General features: G+C 55.3%; 4 protein-coding genes across 4 annotated transcripts; all 4 read right to left on the bottom strand.

The window, feature by feature from the left end:
* Positions 1 to 2642: 2642 nt before the first annotated feature.
* Positions 2643 to 5942, bottom strand: N657DRAFT_694635 (uncharacterized protein; the record flags this gene model as incomplete). The annotated part of the gene is made up of 6 exons (XM_062797299.1): positions 2643 to 3495; positions 3555 to 3619; positions 3681 to 4092; positions 4172 to 4649; positions 4703 to 4772; positions 5877 to 5942. 6 exons carry the CDS (start codon positions 5940 to 5942, stop codon positions 2643 to 2645), a joined length of 1944 nt encoding a protein of 647 aa, XP_062641871.1.
* A 1362-nt stretch (positions 5943 to 7304) lies between these two features.
* N657DRAFT_667331 (glycosyltransferase family 2 protein) lies at positions 7305 to 9312 on the bottom strand (the record flags this gene model as incomplete). The annotated part of the gene is made up of 5 exons (XM_062795396.1): positions 7305 to 7705; positions 7773 to 8067; positions 8137 to 8741; positions 8777 to 9016; positions 9262 to 9312. The coding sequence occupies 5 exons, from the start codon at positions 9310 to 9312 to the stop codon at positions 7631 to 7633; spliced, it is 1266 nt and encodes a 421-aa protein (XP_062641870.1). The 3' UTR covers positions 7305 to 7630.
* On the bottom strand, positions 9239 to 9651 carry N657DRAFT_441407 (uncharacterized protein). Its single transcript, XM_062787387.1, has one exon. It carries the CDS (start codon positions 9586 to 9588, stop codon positions 9322 to 9324), a length of 267 nt encoding a protein of 88 aa, XP_062641869.1. The 5' UTR covers positions 9589 to 9651; the 3' UTR covers positions 9239 to 9321.
* A 1356-nt stretch (positions 9652 to 11007) lies between these two features.
* Positions 11008 to 17856, bottom strand: N657DRAFT_606710 (P-loop containing nucleoside triphosphate hydrolase protein). The gene is made up of 4 exons (XM_062790227.1): positions 15442 to 17856; positions 13073 to 15380; positions 11437 to 12927; positions 11008 to 11332 (listed from the first exon to the last, which is right to left on the bottom strand). Exons 1-4 carry the CDS (start codon positions 17523 to 17525, stop codon positions 11204 to 11206), a joined length of 6012 nt encoding a protein of 2003 aa, XP_062641868.1. The 5' UTR covers positions 17526 to 17856; the 3' UTR covers positions 11008 to 11203.
* Positions 17857 to 18795: the final 939 nt, after the last annotated feature.

The raw sequence follows: 18795 nt of genomic DNA, 5'->3' as shown, positions 1-18795 counted from the left end.
GAGCTGCCTTCGACTTGACTTGCCTTGACCAAATTTTGGGGTCGATTTGACTTGCTTTGACTTGCGTTGAGCCAAGCCTTGGCTTGGCGCTTTGACTTGTGGGCAGCATTCATCTGGCCAATGCACAATCGTCGTTCGCGCTGCTTGATTCACCACCCGACGGAAACCAGAAATGCGTCTTCTCCACGTCACATCATGACTTCATAAAACGCAAATCCAAACCTAGGCCGCAAGCTCGGCAGGGCGACCACGCGGCACCTTGAATCTGGGCTCGAGGATTGGCCGTGTCCAGATTAACGAAGCCATCGGCGACACGAGAAATCTTTGTCGACAGAGTCTGCCAGGCTTTTGAATGCCTCTAGAGCTTGTGTCACGGTGAGCGGGCAAGCAGAGCAGGCAGAACTCGTGGTGGTATTGACTGTGGGTGGTGTTGTGGAGGAAATAGCAGTGCTGGGCCGACTGGAAGATGAAGGATGTCGGACTTGGGCGGCAATCGCGGCGTTGCCTGCAGCCTTATTACCACGTGACAGCTAAGACGAGAATCCATGCGCCCTGCCACTAAAGACCAGATTGCATCTGAAGAAAAGAGCCTCTGGCTGTTTGAATCGCACATAGCAAGCCCTTTCTAAATTTGAAGTAGCAAGTCAACGTAGTATTTGTTATACAGCAGTGTATATGCACCATCGAGCCTAGTAAAACGGGATAGTAAATGTATTGTTTATGGGCTGCCGGGTAGAGACTGTAGGGGAATATACTGTAGATGGTGGAAAAAAGGAATAGCGGGGGTAATGAGCCATGGCGAGGACCCACAGCGCCAAAAAATTGCTTGTGGACCGTGCGGTGAGAATCCAACAAACATGTCTGGAGCGGATTTCGCAGATTACTTCCTTGACACGAACCAACCGCAGGCCGACTAAACCACCCAACCCACCTCAACACCCCCAACCCACACCCCTCACCTCGTGCCACGGACAGCAGGCACCGCTTCAGCCACCGAAGATAGGACGTTGAACACTTGGAGAATCGCCTCCAAGTCAGCCTACTAAAAACCCTACTAACCCACAAGAATCCGCAGAGGAATGGTATAAGAAAAGACATGAACTAAAATGAACTTTGTATGGGCTTGGACGAGACCAGGACATATCTGGGAAATGTATAGTCATATTGTATAGTTGCCCTTTCGGGTTATCCGCCGGGCGTCAATAAATTGTATTGTATTGTATTGTACCGTGGTGGTCCTTGTGGGTCCGGACGGAGGAGTTGAATAGCATCGTTGTACGTATCACGGGATTGATAGGCAGTCTTGGGTATGGTGTTGAACTGCAATAGTTGCGCAAGGAACCAGAACTGTGGGCTGTGCGCAGCTACGGGAAAACCATGCAGGGCAGAGCTACGCACAGACCATCTCCCCACATAACGTAGCCCTAACCCTGTCACGGGACTATCCCGTGACAGTACGGCTCATATGGTTCCAGGGTAACCCGATTTGTTTACTACCCCTGAGATCTTATGGACGCCAGATCCAAGAAAGCCAGCCAGTACATCCAACGGCAACAGCACGGACAGGGGAGGTACTCATGATGAAGCTCGGGATGTGGTTTTGCCACGTCGTCGAGCTCGTTGGTCCTCAGATGCGCTTCCACGTCACATCAATACCCATTCTTACAAAAGAATGGACAGGGTACGGAAAGGGTACGCTGGACGCATTCGCCGGCAATAGCCAACTATGGAAGCCCTGGACTGGCCGCTGGGCCGAACGCGTGGGGTTTGTTGGGCAGCCAACAGTTACATGCTCAAGTAAGCTTAGATCATTGGTATTGAACAGATTGAGGTATGAGAATGAGGCTTGAATTGAAGTCACGATTCCAGAGTGACCACACAAATGAAGGATCAAGATAGTGGGTTAGGGTGTCTCAGAATGTCCCCTTTTTTGTTGGAACAGAAAATTGTCCTCTCTAATCCTCCCAGGGGAATTACCCCCCTTATATAGAGACAGTGTGCTATGATATGGCGTTTATGGCAGGAACTGCGTCATTGTGATGGATCTGTGTTGACTGAGAGTCTCGCATTGAACATCAGTGCTCAGTCCGTGAATCTTGGTGCCAAGGAACCCACTCAGTTCAACAGGGTTCGTTAGTTCTGTCCAGTTAGAGCTGCAAGTCATTTCATGGCACGAGATTGAGTAGTTAACAGAAGCAAACCTGTCACCTTGTGACTAAACGGTCTTCCATTGTGAGTGAGAACATGCCTGCCTTATTTGCCTCCGAGCTACGGCTGACGCCAAATCGTCGAGTCCGTTTGTTGAAGTGCAGCCACTTGCTAATTCCCCTCATTGCAATAGAGAACCTAAGCCAGAGCACCCGCTTCTTCATCCATTATAAAGGCACCTCGAAGTCGTCAATCCGCTCCCTAGTGGCAAACCACCCGTCGGGAATATACCTCTAGGCCCAGGGCAGACCGCGCAGGGAAATATCTCGGGCGGTGGTCGGTGCTCGGGTGCGCTGAAGTCACGCGGCGCCTTGCCCTTGTTTTTTGACACTCACACAAACATGAAGACATGCGTGCAACGAAACATCCAGCCTCAGCCAAAAGGAACTTAGGAGGCGAATGCCGTTTAACTGTACCTGGGATTGCGATGTCGCTCACTTAAGCCTTAGCTGCCGCATCGGGAAGCTCACCACAATCGACGCTCTCACCCGGCGTTGCCAGCATCGGCATCTCCAGTCCGGTTCCACCTCATACTCCGGGTTCACCCCGAACCGCCAGTTCTCCTTGTCGAAGCGGAGCCACTTGCCTTCCTTCTCGGCGATGCGGCATCCGAGCCACACTATCCTCTCCATCCTTTCCTTGGTCATCGACGGGACCTCAAAATACTTGTCTTCGTCGTCGATCGTCTCCTCCGTCACAAACCACCCGACGGGGAAGTATTCCTTCCCGAAAGGAAAGCCCCGCAGCGCAAAGTCCTCGGGCAGCGGCCGACGCTTCGGCGTCCCCGGCCGCGGCTCCCCGGCCTCCGCGCCATCGTTCTTCTTCTCCTCCCCCTGCTTCTCATTCCAGCCCGGGAACGCCTCTCCACTTTCCAAAAAACGAGCCAGAGACTGCGAAACGTTTTGAGGCGACGACGAACCAATCAACGCATTGAGCATGAATGCTGTCAGTTTCCAAGGGACGTGGGATGCCACGTGGGCCATAGCCTCCGGGAAGAACGTAAGTTGGTGGATGAAGACGAGGGTGACGTGAAGAAAGGGGAGGGTGTTGTGATCGCCAAAGCGACGGCAAACCACATCGTAGGTGGCGTTGAAGAACTTGCGCGTGCTGAGGAACTGCTTGCTGGCGCTGATGCTGGGCGAAGGGGCCGGCGTTTCCGAATCTGGCATTGGCTGGTCTTGGGATTCGGTATCGATGGGACGTGTGACTTTGATCGCCTGAGCAATCGGGTTGCTCTCGTCCCCGTACCCCATCAGCGCGCAGATGTTGGAAATGCCAATGTGGTACCTAATCGCACTATTAGCCACAAACATATTGCAAATCGACTAGCCGTAAACTGTGCATACCCAGGTCCGAGCCATCGATAAGTGGGACGACCGATGTGGTCGTTGATCAACTTGAGGAAACTGGTCTATTGATAGCTTCAGCTTCTTGTCCTGCTTCTTGCTGAACAAGATGCCATGTATTATAACGAAGTACAGCTCTACGGGCCGGACGCTGGTCTGCTGTGGCTTAGGGTTGGGTGACATGATGGGCTCAAACAAGGTCATGATGCTTTCGCGGGCAGAGGGGAAAGGCATTTTCACGCAGAGCGACTTGGTGTAGTAGTAGAGCTGTTGCTGGGCGTTGGGCCGAGCGAGAATCGCCAAGTGGTGGTAGAGGCGTCCCGTTGTCGGCGCTTTGTCGGAGGCGCGTAAATACCAGTGACGGCTCACAGCGGTCCACACTTCGCGGTCCCGAATGTCGTCGTCCTCAATAGCCATGCGGTAGCGGGCAAGATCACCCAGACACTCGATCCACGTGTCCTCAAACGCGGGAGCCGTTTCGTAGAACAAGGCCATCATGGAGTAGGCCATGTAAATGAACGTAAGTATGTGGTATAGGCTGGCCGGCAGACGGTGCCTCAGAAGCTCCAAAAAAGTGTGAATGCCGTGGCGCCATATCCGGTGCGGGAATTGCGTACTTGGCGGCCAATCTTCTCAACGCCGGGCTCGCCAACGGATGTTGCGAAGCGAGGAAGAAGTCGTGGTACTCGTGGAGCAAGCTACGGTGAAGGGCAATGAGAGCCTGCCACTGGTCATTGTTGAGCTTGGGTGGAGGGTTGGCTTGCGAATTCTTGGGCTCGCCAGAGGTGCTAATGTGCGAACTGAGATCGTTGTCCACTTCGATGCATTTGCGCTCAATCATCACCAGGCTGGCGTAGATACCCTTGACCTCGGCCATCAGCTGCTCCTGCGAGATTGGCCGGGTCTTGGGCTGCGTAATGGTTTTGGTGGGGTCATGGTTCAAGCTCGGCGGCGGCAAGGCTGTCCGGGCTGGGTGGGTGTGAGACTGGCGATGAGACCCCGAGGTATGGCCCAGGCGGGCCTTGCTTTGCTTGGGCGGCAATCTGGACCGTCCTCCGATCTCGGTGGCAGTGAGGCTCTGGCGATGGTTGGGCCCTATCGCTGAATGGGGAGGGTACGCCTCGGTTTTCTGGGTTTTGAAATCTCACCCTGCGCGAAGTTTTTGGGAGCTCTGGATTGGCGTTTGTGCCGGACGCGCCGCGTGTTTCCTCCCCGTCCCTGATAAGGCTGTCAGCCAGAGCACGGCACAAGAGAAGAAGAGTACGAACCCGTTTCCCGGCGCCTGCGCAGCCTCACATTGCACTTCAGACCAAGCCGCTTCACTATTTCGTTGATGCCCCTGGTATGTGGATGAGATGTGGTGACATGACACCTCAAAGCCTCCCTTGTGGGGTTAAGGATGCCATCTTCAGGATCCAAAGCGGTCCGTTCTATCCGCACGATTGTGTCACATTCAGGACACTGAATATCGGATTCATTCCTCTGAAAATACTGCGTCAAACAAGCGATCCATCTGCCATCGAGCTCCATTTGAAAGGGAAGTAGCTAGGACCGGTGATGTTGCGTATGATGGGGTAAAGCTCGTCTGATGCCGTGCATCAAGTGGTCTGCTAGTTAAATGGATAACGATTAGGAGTTCGTACACCAGCCTGGTTGCCTCGTCTGGCGTGGCGGTTTAGGCAGTGGGCACCATGGTGGCTGTTCGGAGCGATGCGGGAGAGGAGTAGGCAAGTTGTGTTCACAGAATCAAGGACGCTTCTTGGCCACAGAAGCATATTGGCTCTCGCTTGCAGCAAGGCATCCAGTCAAATGTACTTCAGAGGCAGTTGCCGGTCAACTGTGTCCCCGTGGCAAGCCAAAACCGGGAAAGACAAGGCTGGCCGAGCTGGCCAAGCATGACGAGGCGTGAGCGTCATTGCGGGGGTTCTCGTTGGCAACGGGGGTGTACCGAGATGCCCACCGAACGTACACCAGAATTCAACATCAGAGACCCTAACAGTGGCAATGCCCAGCTCGCCGATCCCCATCTTGCAGACGGCTGCTTGTGCGCGCACCGTTCTTCGCAGCTCACGCCCTGACGCACGAAGCCTTGCTCGTTTTTACGGCGAAAAGCAACAACACAACCTTGGCCTGCCTGCTTGGCCCGACCGTATTCAATAGCCCCCTCGGGAGGCCGGGTTGCTTCGTGCGGCCCACAGTCGGTGTGCTGGGTCCAACCGAAGTCCTTGTTCATGACAACGATCAGTGACCGATAGGCCTCGTAGATGCCTCCTGCTCAGGCATGGATGAGACAAACATCGACAAATACAGGGCAAAACCTACGGTGTGATTGTGGCTGAGGTTGCCGACAGCTCGCTTCCGTCGGTCCTCGCTGTGCACGACAGCCATTGCTACCCCTGAGCACACCGAAGACAACGCAAGAGGGCCTTGTCACTGCGATGTCACTCAGCCTGACATTCTCATACCGTAGCTGGCCCTTTGCCTGACGCCAGCCACCTAGCCAGCCGTCGACAGCGAGTCAAGAACGGCGGCAAATGAACGGATCTGCAAGCGAGTGGCTACGGGGCAGGCTGTTGGAATGATGCTGACGGCGGGGCCCAAGACGGCACGACCGAGAAAGTTTCTGGTACAAGCTGCTCCGGCTGCCTTTGCCGTCCGACGAGCTGAGACCGAGGGCCGCGTCTAGGTGGGGTTAAACGACAAGCACGACCGAGCAGGTTCGCGTGCAGAACTAACAGGGATCGTAAGAGGTACCCTCAAGGTACGAGAGCACGGAAAAGATTGGATATACGACGGCACACCGAAAGAGTTGCGAAGTCTCTACCCCCTAACCCTTCCCTGCAAGAGCATACCCTGAACCAGTTGCTCACAGTGTTGGCGGCCGACCTAAACCCTGAGCAAGCAGTTCGTGAGGGTCCTTTACCGCGGTCTGATGTGCCACTTTCGAACGTCTCCACTTACGGACTTCCCGAGATGCCCAACCAAGATGCACAAGAGCTGTTCATGCGGACTGGCAATCTGTTCTGTCTGACGATCGCCTCGCCGATATGCATCCTGCAGCTGGCGCCACATCCCTGCCAATCATTGGCGAGATTTGCCCTTAGACTGACTGAGTGACTCGACCTGCGACGGACTACCAGCGCCTAGGGGACGAGTGTAGGTGGGCCTCTTGTCGGTCTCGCCGAGAGAACCCAGGACACGAGGTGTTGGGCTGGAGAACAGTGCGCGCTTTCAGGGTAGCGGCAGGTAAGGAGCGCGACAACGGGAGTGCCTGCCACGACCATAAGTGTACGCTGGCTGACTTCTCGTTGGGACGACCATCCAACAAACCTCATTGCTACAAGTCCGTTCCTCAGCTCTCAACCTGCACATGCATTATCCACAGCCATCCACTCCCTCCGAGGAACATGGGCAGACCGGAAGTTTGAGAAAATACACCCAGATGCTCAGTGGAATAGAGGGTGTAGGCTCTCCAACCAAGTTCTTGGAACCTGAGACCACATACACTTTCACCCGGCCTGCATCTCCCAAGTTTTCCTACGACGCCAATACGCACAAGGCATCACCGGACAGGTCGCGCGACGATTCCGATCAGCGCGGCGGCATGTTTTCCACATTCACGGACAACACATTCATGGACAACGACGGCGATGGTACGTCCGCATTCGGGTTCGCGAATCGAGAGAATATCGCGCCAAAAGCACAAGAGCTTACGATAACGCTCGCCCTCGGCCCTGGCACTGTTTTTATGCACACGGTTGACCATCTATTTCAACAATGAGTCGCGGCAGAGAGTTACCCTACCTGGCTCTTGGGGTGACATCACATTCGAATGGAGAATAAGCTGCGTGGAACAAGCCCGGACTGACTGGCTTCCACCATCCGACAACCGTTGGCACCAATCCGAGGCATTCGCAGACGACATGGACCGCCGCCGCGAAAGATGCGGAGATCAGCTTCTGTAGGGAACGACAGGCCCTCGGCAGCGGAGACAGGAGCGCAAGAGATGTCAACGGTGGGTGGTCTCTGAGGAAGACTCGCGCGGGTGACCGGAGTTGGAGCGGCATTGCTATGCTTTAGCTGCGGGCAGGCTTCTCCTGCAGACGGAAATAGCTGTGTTCATCACCGTCCTCGCGACTTCCCCAGGACGTCTGTGCTTCGATGTCAGATCATCATCGCCTGTATGTGGGGCGGGTTTGGAGGGCGCTCGTGGTTTACCTCCTTGAGTGTGCACAGCGCATAGAGCTTGATCAGACCATGGAAGTAGCCAAACAAGATTGACACCGGCAGAAACATGATGTCACGAGGATTCCTGCGAAGCAGTCCAACCAGTTTCACCACTTTGGTGAAGCCGAACATGAACGCAATCTCCGCCGCAAGCAGGGTGCGCCAGTTGCTAGGCTGCCAGTTTTCCGTACCCCACCAGCACGTGAAGAGCAAGAGCGGGTCGATCACGAAGGCCAGCGAGGTGAACGTCGCGATATGCAGTGCGTACGTACACCACGGCTGTCGACTGGAGTTGGTTAAAAACCCTTAGCGGAGGAGAGTTTAGTGTAGAGAGGTGAAACCAGGCGTAACTGACGTCAGCACGTATTTGTCGGGCACCAGACTGGTCCAGTTGCTCCTCCAATTGCTCCTTGCCCATCGCAAGCACTGGTAGAAGAACTTCGTGCTATTCTCGAGCGTCGTCTCAATTTTGCACTCGGGCTCGTACTGTATCCAGGTCTTCCACTGGTGGGCCACCAGCCACCGCGTTACAAAATTGTCATCGTCGGCATTAAGGATGTACCTTCCCCGTTTCTCATTCTTGAAGTTCCTCAAGAACTTATACCTCTTCAGGATCTCGGTGCGGTAGGCACCCGTACTCCCGGACATGCACGACGTGCCGCCGTCGATGTTGTGCGTCGCCGAGATCTCAAACTTGCGTCGCTCGATGTACGCAGCCCCTAGCCAGTTGAAGATACGCGTCGCGATGTCCCCGTTGACGACGCGCTTCACCCGCTGGCACGTCCCGACTCCGCCCATCCTGTCGTCCTCGAATGGCGCGAGCAGCCACGGCATCAGGGTTGACGGCCACTCCACGTCGTCGTCGGCCATGGCCGTGATGGCCGTCTTGACGTGCTCATCCTCCAGCGCCTTGCAGAGTTGGAGGCGTTTGTATGCCTTGTCAACGTGCAGCACGACGATCTCGACGGGAGACGTGGAATCCGGGTTGTCGCCACGCGACGTAAGGCCTCGTGCTTGTTACACGTGGTCACGAGTACCAGGTTAGCCGGTTTGCAGGCCAGGATGCTCTCGAGGGAGGGGCGCAGCTCCTCCGGGCGGTTGTGGATCGTCGGGATGACCACTGTGACATCTTCGGGTGTATATCTTGGATTTTCCCAGTTTGGCACTTTGGACTTGTAGCGCCAATAGCTGACGCAGTGAACAAGAAGCCGCACATAACGATGAAGCCAGATGCTCTTTTTCCTCTTTCAGGAAAGGAAACAAGCCTCGTAATCTGTGCTATTGCGACGTTTGCTTTCCTATGTCGAGGATGACAGAGAGGTTTGTGGAGTAGTCAGACCGTACTCCCAGGAGAAGGAGGGAACACTTAGTATAATAATGTGCGGCGGCATGCTTTGAGTGCAAGATTCTTAAAACGACTGCTGGTCATAAAGTCAACCATTCATTCCACAATTAGCGCGCTTTCGATTCCGATTCTAACCATCGCAACGAATTGGGAGAAACTGAACTTCCGAATCTTGAAAAACTGCATTTCTTTCGGTTATATTGCCATTGTACTGTTTGTCAGGGTATCGCTATATCCTACTCCGTCCATGTCATTCCCGGCACCTATAGCTCTCTGCCGCGCAGGGCTTTTGTCCTCGTCGTGTGCTTGGCGGTAGGATAAGTGGCTAACCCTCAGAGAACAAAGTATTATACAAACACTGGATTTTGAAGGAAGACTTGCGGCTCGTAATCGCCCGGCACGTTGTAACCCGCAGCGTTGTATGCCACTTCGAATCCGACCTCCGCGTAGCATCACGACCATTGACGAGCCTCAACGACGGATGGATGAATGGATGGATGGATGGAATTTATTTCGCCCGGAGGCGCGAAGCCTAAAGGGCCTCAACGACGAGCCTTTAACGACCCCTTGAGCTAGGAGACGTCACGTGACGTTTGTTTACTTACCCCTGAACCGCGCCAGCGGTCGCTGTGTTGCGGGGTTCCTCGGGACACTCCCAACCCCCACATCGCCCTGCCTGGCTGGCCACGAAGCACCTGCAGTTCCACGGTTGCGTGTGCCAATCCAAAACGAACGTCCGCTGGGAACGACACTGGTCACCCAACATACATCCCCTCCAATACCGCATAGAGATCCCTATCTGCTCTGGTACTTAGTCTCCGGAGGTGGCGTGCTGTGGCCCGCTAACATATTCTGATCGGCATCTTGCATCTTATGGTTTAACGCAATGAGCACCAAGGCGGATCAGCAAGTGTACTTCATCCCCACGGAAAGAGTCTCGGAATGTAAATTTCCTGAATTCAGTCCGAAGGCGTCGGCTTCGGACCGGCTTCGGCGCGCAAGAGACGCGGCAGAACCGCGGAGGGCGGCCTGTAGGCCAACGTACATCGCCGCCGCTTTGGTGGATGAACCGGTCAACTTGGCGCGCAGCCCCTCCAAAGGCCAATCCCTGCTGTGTTTGAGCCGAGGCTCCAAGACAAGCGTCAGGCTACAGAGTCTCAAAGCGGACAAGGAAACGAGTGAAATCCGACGTTTCCCAAGCCGACAACGATCCTCTCCTCGTTTCCACCGGCCACCCATCTTCGCGTGCCCAAAACGGTAACTAACTAGCATTCCGCACTGAACTTCTTACGCTCCGCACAGAACTGAAGAGAACATCGTCCTACTAATCTCAAGGCCAGAAACCAGCATCGTTCTTTCCTCTTCGTGTCCAGGTTCAGATGACTCCGGTCCATATAGCGCCTGTTAAGCAGCTTGGAAAAGAGGTCCGATGAAAAGTACCGATCAGCCCAGTAAAACCCTTTCATACAACAGTCCTCAGGCAGAGGCCGCGGGACCCTTCCGGAAACGCCCTGTTGGATTCGATCGTAAGCGTCATCTGAGATAGGGAATGAATTGAGTACTGCCGCTATCGTCGACCAGGGATGATCGGATCCGAAGTACGTAGTGCCGTCCGCAACAAGGTGATCAGCAAAGACGAGGTGCACGTGAAGATACGCCAGAGCAGACTTATCTCCCAAGTGAAGGACAGTTGCAAGCGTCTGCCTCGCAAATTCCACAGCAAACGTGAGACGGAGCTCTTTGTCCAGATCCGGTGCGGCTGCGGAGGGAGGTGGGATGGATGGTGGGGGTAAGTAAGGGGAAGGGGAAAAGGGGATGGTGAACGGGGAGAAGGGAGGGTGAGATTGGACAGGACGGCAGAGCTGGTCAACTACTCGACAGGTAAAATGCTATTGTCAGGTTCAGCCCTAACTCTGTTACCAGAAGACCTCACTATGGGGTGGTGAACTGTGAATGGTTGCCAAGGCATCCGGGCATGATTTACGGTTCCGCATCACAGAATATCACGGAATCAACATACAGATAACCATCTACTCCTCCCAAACAAGGCATTCAGTTTGTAGCCACACATCCCAATTCATTCACTCTCCATCCGCATGTCCCTTTGTGTTCCATCCATGGCCATGTGATTTGTACCTCCAATAGCCTCTCCGCACTCCGGACACCGCGCCTGCTCCATGGGCATGCCACACTCTCCGATCGCAAACTGTGACAGAAGCCGTTAGCATGATGTAACGTTTTTTTTGGTTTAAGACAACAGTCGTGCTAGGCAGTAAGGGGTAGAGGGTTAGAGAAAGGGGGAAAGTTTACCGGATGCCCATTCCGACACGTATACCAATGCCCAACATGCGTCGCCAGTCCGCGAGGCCCGCTCACCATAGCAGACTTGATCGCGGCAATCTCCTCGGGAGTGACTGCTTCGTATCTAGGGCCTTCAAACATGCGCATCGTTTCCTCAACTTCGCCTTTGTAGTCCTTCCCTACTGGAAAGCTGTCACACAGTTCCAGTGCTTGGGCAAGAAGAGCACGCGCTGTTTCCGTTGTGTCTTCCTTTCCGTCCTGTGCATTGTCTGTGCCCTGAGCGACGGGAGGAATATTAGGTTCCGCGCCTTCCATGGCAGCGGCAGTGGTAATTGCACGACGGTACCATCCCGAAAGCTGTGTGATGCGCGCATAGGCCAAACAGGTCGGGATAACGAGGCGAGGGAGTTTTGCTTTGGTGGCGGCGCCAATGAGTTCTTTGCAGAATTGCAGGAAGCGGGCGCTGCGTTCGATAAGTGGGTTTGCTGGAGCCAAAGGGAGAGTCAAGGAACTGTTCGTGCGCCTGGATAGGATGGTGAATGTGTCTCGCAGCATGGCTTCTTGGATGCGTAGTTGGAGGCGGTGGGCGCCGAGGGCGATTTGCTGGTCGTAGACTGGCTGTGAGATGGACTGCAGTCCAGGGGCTTGCAGCCTGAAAGGCGAGCTGTTGGAGTCGGAGAGCGAAATATTTCTCAGCGCGTGCTCCAGTCCAGCGTTCTCGCGTTCGAGGCGCTGGAAGGTCAGTACAGCGTCAAAGAGCTTCTTAGTCGGTTGGTGCTCCACATTCATCTCCCTCCGTAGCCTGGCCGTCTCCTTGTCCAGTCGGGTAGCAGCTGCGTACCGATCAGATTTGGTGTTCAACCCGACAGAGACGGCAAACCTCGACGCGTCAAGCTCTTCCTCCTCCTCGACCACCCGCTTCTCCAACTCAGCCAGCCTGTCACGGCCGTTGACCAAGAACCGCTTGGAAGTTTCGTCCAACACGGCCTTGTTGATAAGGCGGTTGTACCGCTTTGTTGAAAACTGGCGGATCGGGATTTTACAGTACGGACAGGTGGGTACGGCAGTCAGTTCTCCTGAAAGCTCCTGCAAGCCGTTGAAATGTCCGTACTTGTCGGTGGTGTAGACACCGTTCATGCCCACCAGGCCGTCCAGCGTCTCACCGGTGAAGGAGTGACCGCAGCTGAGTACCACGACTGGAGTTTCGTCGAGGCTGATCTCGCTGTAGGTTTTGAATTCCATGAGGTCGACCTGGGCATCCTTCTGGGAGCAGCACAGCTGACAGAACTCATGAGGGCAGTCTTCGCCACAAAAGCTTGGGCACTGGTGGCCGCATCGGAGAGTATTCGTGCAGCGCTCATTGCAGGGGAGTCGGTTGCAGGGTGCTGCACAGGGTGACATGCAGGAGCCCTGGTGCGCACAGGACCAAGTGCACTTTTCGATGCAGGGGGCGCAGGGTTTCTGGCACTCCTGGTTGCAGCGTGAGTGAGGACATTGAACCTAGGTAGTGAATGTCAGTATATCCAACGGTTTTGGCAGAATGCGTCTATTAGCCGCTTGGCTAGACGGAGATGACAACTCAGGGCGCAGCCATAGTGGCTTCTGACCCAGCCTGATGAGAAGCAACAAACACAGAGTCACTTACCTCGCACTTTTCCTGACAAATCCCACAAGGCTGCCCATCATGACAAGCCTTCGCACACCGATGATTGCAGGTCCCATACGGGCGCTCGCACACTTTATCGCACCGCTGATGCGAAATCATGACCTTGGCACCCTCCCCTTCGCTCCGACACCGTCCGCAAGTGCCCGGACACGGATGTCGACACGGCAACAACTGCCCACATTCCATAGGACAAGTGAATACATTCGGTGCAACTTCCCTAAAACACGGCACAGTAACCGTATGTCCACACCACGGCACGACTTTCTCAACCGGCTGCGAACACCTGATCGCCTTCGAATCCAGCGTCTGATAGCAAGCCACACCATTCTTGACATGTCCACAGGGCAGTTTCACCCCATCCACCCTAACCACACACGGCCCACAAACCTGTCCACAAAGCTTCGGACACGGATGCGAACACATCTCCCTCAGCCTTGGACAAGGCTGCAGACAGTCGAAAGCATCATGCAGCCTCTTTGAGTGACATGGCGCCGGACACTTGTGTCCACACGGATCGAGACGTCTGTCACAGGTGAGTGTGCACCCTCCCTCAGGGCTTCTCAGAACAAAGTCTTCTGGCGTGGAACACATGATTGGTGTATCAGGATGTCGGGGACATGCCAAAGCAATAGAAGACCCGACCGCTTGTCTTGCATTGAGCTGCTGCAAAACGTCCGCCCACATTGGCACGTTCCGGTAAGTTTTCGCGTTACCAATGAGATACATGCCATGCTGCGCGCGGCTGAGGAGGACGTTGATTCGGTTTTCGATTCGCAGAAACCCAATTTTGGAGATGTTGTTGCTCCGGACGAGGGAGACGACAATGACCTTGGCTTCTTCGCCTTGGAAGTTGTCGACTGTGGCGAGGCGGATTGTTTTGAGGAGAGTTTTCTTTTCAATGACCTTCTGTTTCTTTGCCGGCGGTGAGTCTGTTGCCGGGGATTCTTCATGGCTGGAGTTGGTTTCGAAACTTTCTTTGGCAAGGGTCTCAAGATCGCGGTCGCTGAGGAAGACCTCGAAATCTTTGCTCAGTGCGGCGCGGAGTTTTTGGAGCTGACCCGTGTAGGGCGTCAAAAGGGCGATGTCCGTGCTTGAGTACTCGCCCTGTCGTACCAGGTGCCGGACCAGAGCGGCGGCCAAGGACACCTCCCAGGGGTTGCTGTGCGACTTCACCCGGGCGCCGTCATCTTTGGCGTCTTCGGGGTGGTCGTGGTCGAGCCAGAAGAGATTGTCGCGCATGCCCACGACAGAGGGAAGGTTCCTGACGCAGTCGTGATCCACGAGGTTTGGGTAGACCCGTCTAATGAGCTGCGAAATCTCCGGCCGCATCCGCCGTTGCACGTTGAGTTGGGCAACGGGCAGGGGAGCCAAGCCCGGCTCCCCGACGGCGCGTCGCTCGAACTGACTGCGGTCGAGCTGGTGGGCGCGCCCGGCTGCCGTTTCCAGACTGAATTGCAGATAGTTTTGAATCTGCGGACGCAGCTGTCGATGGTCGCCAATCTGGATGAAGTGCTCAACTCCTGGCATCAGGGCCGAGATGAGGTGCGGTTCCATCACCTCAGCGGCTTCCTCGCAGATGACAACTTTGACGCCCAGACGGTGAAGCATCTTGATGTTCCGAGCCAGACCGGTCGTCGTGACTCCCACGACATCTGCCTGGAGGAGTGTGCGGCGGTTCATGTCGTCGTGAACGCTGTGGATTCGCTCCTTGTGCTGTTTGACCTGCTCGACAAGCTCGAAGAGGTGATCGCTTTGTATCTGAGTCAGCTGGGTTTTCCAGCTATTGGCGAGTGCCCAGCGCTCGTGTTGAGTCAGTGAGTAAATATTCCGTTCCGCGCGCGCAGTGAGCGCCAACGTCTCAGTCTCGCCGCCGGCGTGTTCAACTGCCCCTGACTGATGTTGCCTGCACCCCAGCCAAACTTGCACGGGGTCACTACCCACCAGCTGAAAGTTATCCTCGCTCTCGGCTTGAAATTGACGAGCGATTTCTGGACGATGCCGCACGAGGAAGTGCCGAAGGCTGCTCCAGGTGAGGCGACCTTTGCGGACTTGGTGCAGTGGCGCGAGACGGTGGCCGGCGTCCTCGAGACAGGTTTTCTGTTCGCTATAGTTCTGGCCCAAGATCCGGCTCTCCACCGGTGTCTTTGCCATACCCTTGCTCACTATTCTCAGGTTTTTGCCCTCCAGTTCTTCGGCGCGGCTCTGTCCTCCAATGCGGATAATCTTGTCGATGCCGACGTCCAGGAGGTGCTTCAAGAACTGGTCGAGAGCATGGTTTGTGTAACAGCTGTGAGTAGAAACCGTCAGCATCTTGTGGCCATGAGAGTAATAGGTTGGAGTCTACTTACATAACCAAAATCGGGCCGAGGTTAGCTTCGTCCTTGTGGTCCAACAACACCCGCACCAGCTGAACGCCGACATAAGACTTGCCAGTGCCGGGTGGGCCCTGGATGAGGGCATACTCCCCGGTAAGAGCCGCAATCAAAGCGTTAGACTGACCGCGGTCCAGTCCTGTGGCGTTTTCCAAGACCTCGGGGCTGAGGCTTCCTACTGGTTCCGTCGGGTCAAGCTCCAGCGCAGGCTGTCCGCTCCGCGTGATAGACTGGAGCCGGAACTTGAACCCCGGTCTGCGTGCGTATGTCGGTGGTGACATGGAAGCAGCTCCTTGTGCACCACCGGATTGCGAGTCATCATGGGGCAGGATGTAGCGCCGGAATGCCAGCTCCCCATCTCGCATCATCCGCTGCAGGTTCCCCAGAATTGGAACAAAGGTCTCCGGGAGCAACCCCGGCAACTCGATGAGCAAGCCCTCTTGCTTCTCGACATACATCCGCGTGAGCATAGCAACGCTCGACTGCGCCTCTGATGCCAATCTTACCGTGATGGCCGGCTTGCAATCATCAGAGACAAGCGTGCTTCGGTGCTGCCCTTCCGGGACATCCTTCGTATTTTTCTTGGTAACAACAAACAGCATAAGAGATTTGTCGTCTCCCCGGGACGACACAAAGCACACCAAGCCGCCGGGCTCCAGCCGAGAGGATTCCTCCCACCAACGCCGCTGGTCTGCCAAGGAACGTTTGCGCAGTTGCGGTGGGGTGGCAAAGGCTAGAATTGCCTCCAGGCACCCGTCGATGAGCAAGTGCTGCACGCTGGCCTGCGAGTAGGCGTGCGCTCTGATGTTTCCGGTGATGAAACGGCTGGACAAGCCGGCATGGGCGAGGTTGGGCTGTGCCAGGAGGGCACCGACGGCTTCTTTGAGCGGTCCGAAGATGTCGTGTCGCAGCAGTCGAAAGGCCGAATCGAGGTGGCGCTGCACAGGGTCGTGAAGAAAATGTGGCTGGGAGAAGTCAATCGTGGGGAGGTACTCGGAAACGTCGCTGGTCACCTCTCCGAGGGTCGGGAAGATCTGAATCTTTGTGATGTCTGCAAAGTCATTGTCGTGGGCACCACCGGGGACGACGATTTGCATAGGGAAGGTTGAGTGGACGAAGTTACGGTCTCCAGGGGAACAGACAGCCTCAGCTGGTGCTCCATTGGCAAGACGACCACGCGCTCCGTCCATCATTCTTCTTAGTATGCCTAGCCGTGCCGCCACGTTCTCCAGTTCCGAGGTCGCTCTTGATTCGTCCCCCATCTCGACTCGAAGCTGCTCGGTCTTGAGCTCCAACGTCGCCAAGAGGTTTGGCATGTCGTCGTTCAGGAGACACTTTCGTTCCCGGTGAAGCAGTTCGTACAACGCCGAGATGATGAGGGAAAGCGCCTCCTGCGTATCCTGCGAAAAGTTTAGTCTCGAGTGAAGGCCGGAGAAAAAGGCCACACCCTGGTTTCCGTTGCTGCAGCCGAAGACGCGAAAAATGGTGCCCACGAAGCTGTCGATTGACAAGCAGCGGAGAAGTGACGGGTGTGTGATTGTCCGCAGGAAAGGTCGGGCAATTTCAAAGCAGTGTTGCTGCTGTGCCATGTTGCAGAGCCGGACTGTCATTCCCACGAAGGAAGGGCCGCCGATCTCTTCGTCGGCCAGGTCTCTGGCGACAGACTGGTGAAGTTCACGGTTGCCCGCATCGAGGATGCTGGTCGCGAGTGTCCAAACGCTGGCAATCTCTGACCAGCGAGACAGCGATATTGATGAGCCCTCATATCGGCGGATCTGCCGTTTGAAGTCGAAGTAGTCATCGCGCGACCGCTGGGCCTCACCCGGAGTGGCGCCGGACGATGACTCTTCCTCTCGGGCGCGCGCAACATCTTGTTCGTCGTGAGAGAATCGACACGACGAACCGTATGTGCACCGTCCAGCCAGGAAATAAGCGCAGACACGGCGCGGACGATGGGTTTGATCGTCTCGATCCGACCGTTGGCTCCGGCCTCTGTTTGCTGCAGGGCCGTGCCAGCTTCCGCGCGAGTTTCCTCTACCACCACGGCTTCCGCGGACCATTATTGATGGTATTGATTGCGGGAGAGAATGTTGGGTTGCAGAATAATCTGGCTCAAGTGGTTGAGTTACCCGACAGCCAACTCAGCTTGCTGAATGGTTGCTGCTCGGCACGGAAAGAGTTGAGATAATTGATTAGCTGTTGTCGGTGAATCTTGATGTGTTCGTCACGACTTAGCTGAATTGTCAAGAGACAGAGTCAACTCCAGATTTTGAGGTCGTAAAGCAGAAAGATGTTGGCGACCGGAATGCTTTCTTCAGTGGTGTGAGAAGAAAAATTGGAAGTGATTCGGTTGAGCGACGGAAGAGCCTAAACGTGAATGTCTCAGTGATGTGTTGTTGGTGGCTGCCTCCTGTCTGCCACTGGCCGGTCGGTCAAACGGGCCTGTCGTTGGCGAACAACGAGGCAGAGCACGCTGTAGGCCTCATTGCGTGCGAAAATCTCTCGTTTGGTTGGCAGAGCCGAAGCAGGACCGCAAAGATCGCCTAGGCAGAGCGTCTGGCCCACGGTGCCTGCGCCCGCAAGGTAAGTCCTTCCATTGCAGCGTGGCTGAGGTGGCCCAATTGTCGAGCAGCCATTTCATTCTCCAAGCCTTCTTCGTTAGCGATGCTTTGCTGGTATTGATACCTTATTATGCGGATATTTGGGGAGCCCGCAACGGGATGAGAACTTGAAGCGCAGTCTTGAGCGGCACCTTCTCTATCATTCATTGCCTTTCCCCGTTTCTTCAACCACGTAAAAATACACATGGTGCGTTTGAAAGGACGGGAGTGGGCTGCAGCCTGCAGGCATACCCGTCGAAGGTCTGACAACCCACCAACCAAATCAGTTTATTTTACTTATTCCCAGCCAAAGGTCTTCTGATTTCTCACTAGTCCATCGAGTAGTGACAAGTACGTGGAGGTTGGATCTTGGGTGTTTGAAATTGGCTGGAAAGCGAGGACCCAGAGACCGTGCCAGGTGTTTGTGTGCACTGCCCAGCAACTTAGCCCGAGGTTGTTGCAGGTGAGGCTTGCGTTTGAGGGGAAGGCGCTCTCCAACGGACATGAGGGCATGGTTTTCGTCCAGACTGAAGACGGTCGAGGGACTTGGAGGAACGCGACACCGGGGTACTTGTCTGCTCAATCCAACGGAAAATCGACTTGTCAGGAAGTTGAGCCGCCCTGCCAAAGGACCGCAAGATGGCGGCGGCGCAACCTGAGGCAGTGATCGAGGTTGCCGACCGCCCACCCTCACAAAACGACCGAACCGCGCCCCGAAACCCAGTACGGA

Source organism: Parathielavia appendiculata (genome assembly GCF_033297405.1).
Source record: "Parathielavia appendiculata strain CBS 731.68 unplaced genomic scaffold N657scaffold_63, whole genome shotgun sequence".
Classification (NCBI taxonomy): Eukaryota; Fungi; Ascomycota; class Sordariomycetes; order Sordariales; family Chaetomiaceae; genus Parathielavia; species Parathielavia appendiculata.
This window is presented reverse-complemented; position numbering and strand designations above follow the sequence as displayed.

Coding starts and splice junctions, on each gene's coding strand:
- N657DRAFT_441407 (XM_062787387.1), bottom strand. CDS start 9,588: ATGGTCGTGATGCTACGCGGAGGTCGGATTCGAAGTGGCATACAACGC.
- N657DRAFT_606710 (XM_062790227.1), bottom strand. CDS start 17,525: ATGGTCCGCGGAAGCCGTGGTGGTAGAGGAAACTCGCGCGGAAGCTGG. Junction 15,381..15,441: donor CTCGGCCCGATTTTGGTTAT/GTAAGTAGACTC, acceptor TTCTACTCACAG/CTGTTACACAAACCATGCTC. Junction 12,928..13,072: donor TTTGTCAGGAAAAGTGCGAG/GTAAGTGACTCT, acceptor TTCACTACCTAG/GTTCAATGTCCTCACTCACG.